Here is a 2,265-nt window from a genome sequence, read left to right on the forward strand (position 1 = left end):
GACGAGGTCTCTCTCTAGAGATGACCATTAAACTGGGGGACCCCTGAAGGAGCAGAAGGAGCCTGCCACATAATAAGTAGGGGTGGGAGCACTGTGGGCAGAGGAATCTGCCAGTCCCTGGGGTCAGGGGGCAGGAAGCTCTCACCTGGGGCAGGAATAATGTGGCTAGAACATAGGAAGTAGAGAGGTGGGACGAGGAGGAGTCCAGAGCTGCCAGCAGGGGCCAGATCGGGTGGGGTCCTGGGGCTATGGGAGGGACTTAGATTTCATCCCAAACAGGAAGCCTTTGGAGAATTTTTGCAGAGGAGTACTATGTTCCGATTTATCCTTTAAAATATGACCCAGGCTGCCATATGGAGGAGGGATTCTGTGCGACTCCATTCTGTGAGTCTGAGTTCTCTCATCTATATAACGGGTTCACGAGACACCTTGTGAAAAGCACAGCCAAGGGGTTTCTGGCACAGGGCTGACTCCTAGAAGGTGGAAGGGTTTTTGCCCCTAATCACACACCAGGAGAAGCCCGTCCTAAATCATCCATGAGTCACTCCCCTGCTCACACTCCTTCGAAGTTCCCTTTGTCTTTGACTCTTCCCCTTGGTCCCCAGGTCCTGCTCGATCCGGTTCCTGCTGACTTCTTCGCCTCCCATCGGACCTCTACTCTCCTGCCCGCTGAACCACTCCTGAAACGCAGCCAGGCCCTTGGCCTAGAGCACAAGCCTCCTCTGCACTGGCACTGCTATCAGCCTCCCCTTCCTTCCCACAAACACTGGACGAGCATCAGCCCTGGGCTGGCCCCGTCCCGAATACTTAGAGGCTCCAAAAGTAAGCTGAAGACGTGTGTGCACATGCTCATGTGTGTCCGTGCCCATGAAACAAGGACCCAAACGAATCCAGCCTGGCCCTCTTCTGCCCGCTGGGCTGGCTCTTATCCCCTCACTCGTGCATCCATGTCCTGAAGGAGGGTTTACTGAGCATCCACTTGGTGCTGGGTACCATTTCAGGCCCCTGGGATATAGCAGTGACCAAAAAGATCCCTGGAGCTTCCCTCTTGCATTGGAGACAGAAAACAAACAAGAAGCATAGTAAATAAGTCACTTACATAGTATGGTAGAAGGTTCTAAGAACTACAGAAAGAAGAAAAAGGCGACCAGGTGAGATGAACCAGAGTCCTGGAGTCGGAGGGTATATAAGTGTAAACAAGGTCGTCAAGGAGGCCTCATTAAGAAAGTGACAGTTGAGCAAAGACTAAGAGGTGAGGGAGTGCGTGGCACGTACACGGGGGAGAAACAGCCCATGCGAAGGCCCCACAGTGGGAGCGTGCCGGTGGAGATGGGTAGGTGGGCAGAACGAGCAAGGGGGGAGGGAGGAGAAGCCAGAGAGGCAGCAGGGGATGGAGTGTACCCCACAGATGGCACTGAGATTACCCTTCCCCAGAGAGAGGAAGCCAGCACTTTTTCCGTGGCCTTATCTGATGCTGTGGTCAGAAGAGCCAGCGAGGGCAGGGGTGAAGGCTGCAAGCCTCGGCACATCCGAGGAACCTCAGTGGGGCCTCGGAGCAGCTGACATCCGCTTGGCCTGCGGCTTCTTCCTGTGGCTTCTGCATCTCAGGTTGCCCCATGGTTGCTATTTTTGCTCCTGTTTGGGGTTCTATGCAGGGCTCCTCTGTGCGCGATACTAGGAGCCAGTGGGCCTGGCCCCTCTTTGGGTTTTCTCTGCTCGGAGCAAAGCGGAGGGACCATTTAAAGGTCCCAAGTGTCCTTGGGGACATCTACTGTCCAGCAAGTGGGAAAGAAGAGGGAATTCGTTATAGGTGTCATTTTGTCACTTCTCATGGCCCTCCAAAATCAGAGAGGTTAGGTGACTTGTCTAAGGTCACACGGCCAAATCAAACCACAGGCTGAGGATTCTAACCCAGTCTTTCTAGGTCTGAAGGCACTGAATTTGCAAGGGGTTATTTGCCCTCACTGCCTAAATAAATGTTTCCCAAGCACATATTCTGCGCTATTTGGCCTTCCAGAAGGCAGGGGGATGAAGGTGCATCCAGTCCTCTCGAGGGCATCACAGCACTGATGGGGAGGGCTTGACGGGGTGGGCACAGAGAGGGCTCTCTGGCACAGACTGTGGAGGGTCAGACAAGGGGGCGATCTGAGAAAGGGTCTGGAAAACAGTGATGCCATGACTCTGTCTACATGAATAAGCAGGAGTTCAAAGGGTAGAGGAAACATATTCTAGACAAAAGGGTCCGCATATACAAAACCGAGACGC

At 53.7% G+C, this 2,265-nt stretch overlaps 1 protein-coding gene across 1 annotated transcript in view; it reads right to left on the bottom strand.

The window, feature by feature from the left end:
• Positions 1 to 647, bottom strand: part of TOX2 (TOX high mobility group box family member 2) — a 102,335-nt gene extending 101,688 nt beyond the window's left edge. The window contains exon 1 of the mRNA XM_011369411.2: positions 558 to 647. Within this exon, the coding sequence (XP_011367713.2) occupies positions 558 to 647 (90 nt within the window). The remainder of the gene's footprint in view (positions 1 to 557) is intronic.
• Positions 648 to 2,265: the final 1,618 nt, after the last annotated feature.

This window comes from Pteropus vampyrus, unplaced genomic scaffold (assembly GCF_000151845.1).
Source record: "Pteropus vampyrus isolate Shadow unplaced genomic scaffold, Pvam_2.0 Scaffold147, whole genome shotgun sequence".
Taxonomy (NCBI): Eukaryota; Metazoa; Chordata; class Mammalia; order Chiroptera; family Pteropodidae; genus Pteropus; species Pteropus vampyrus.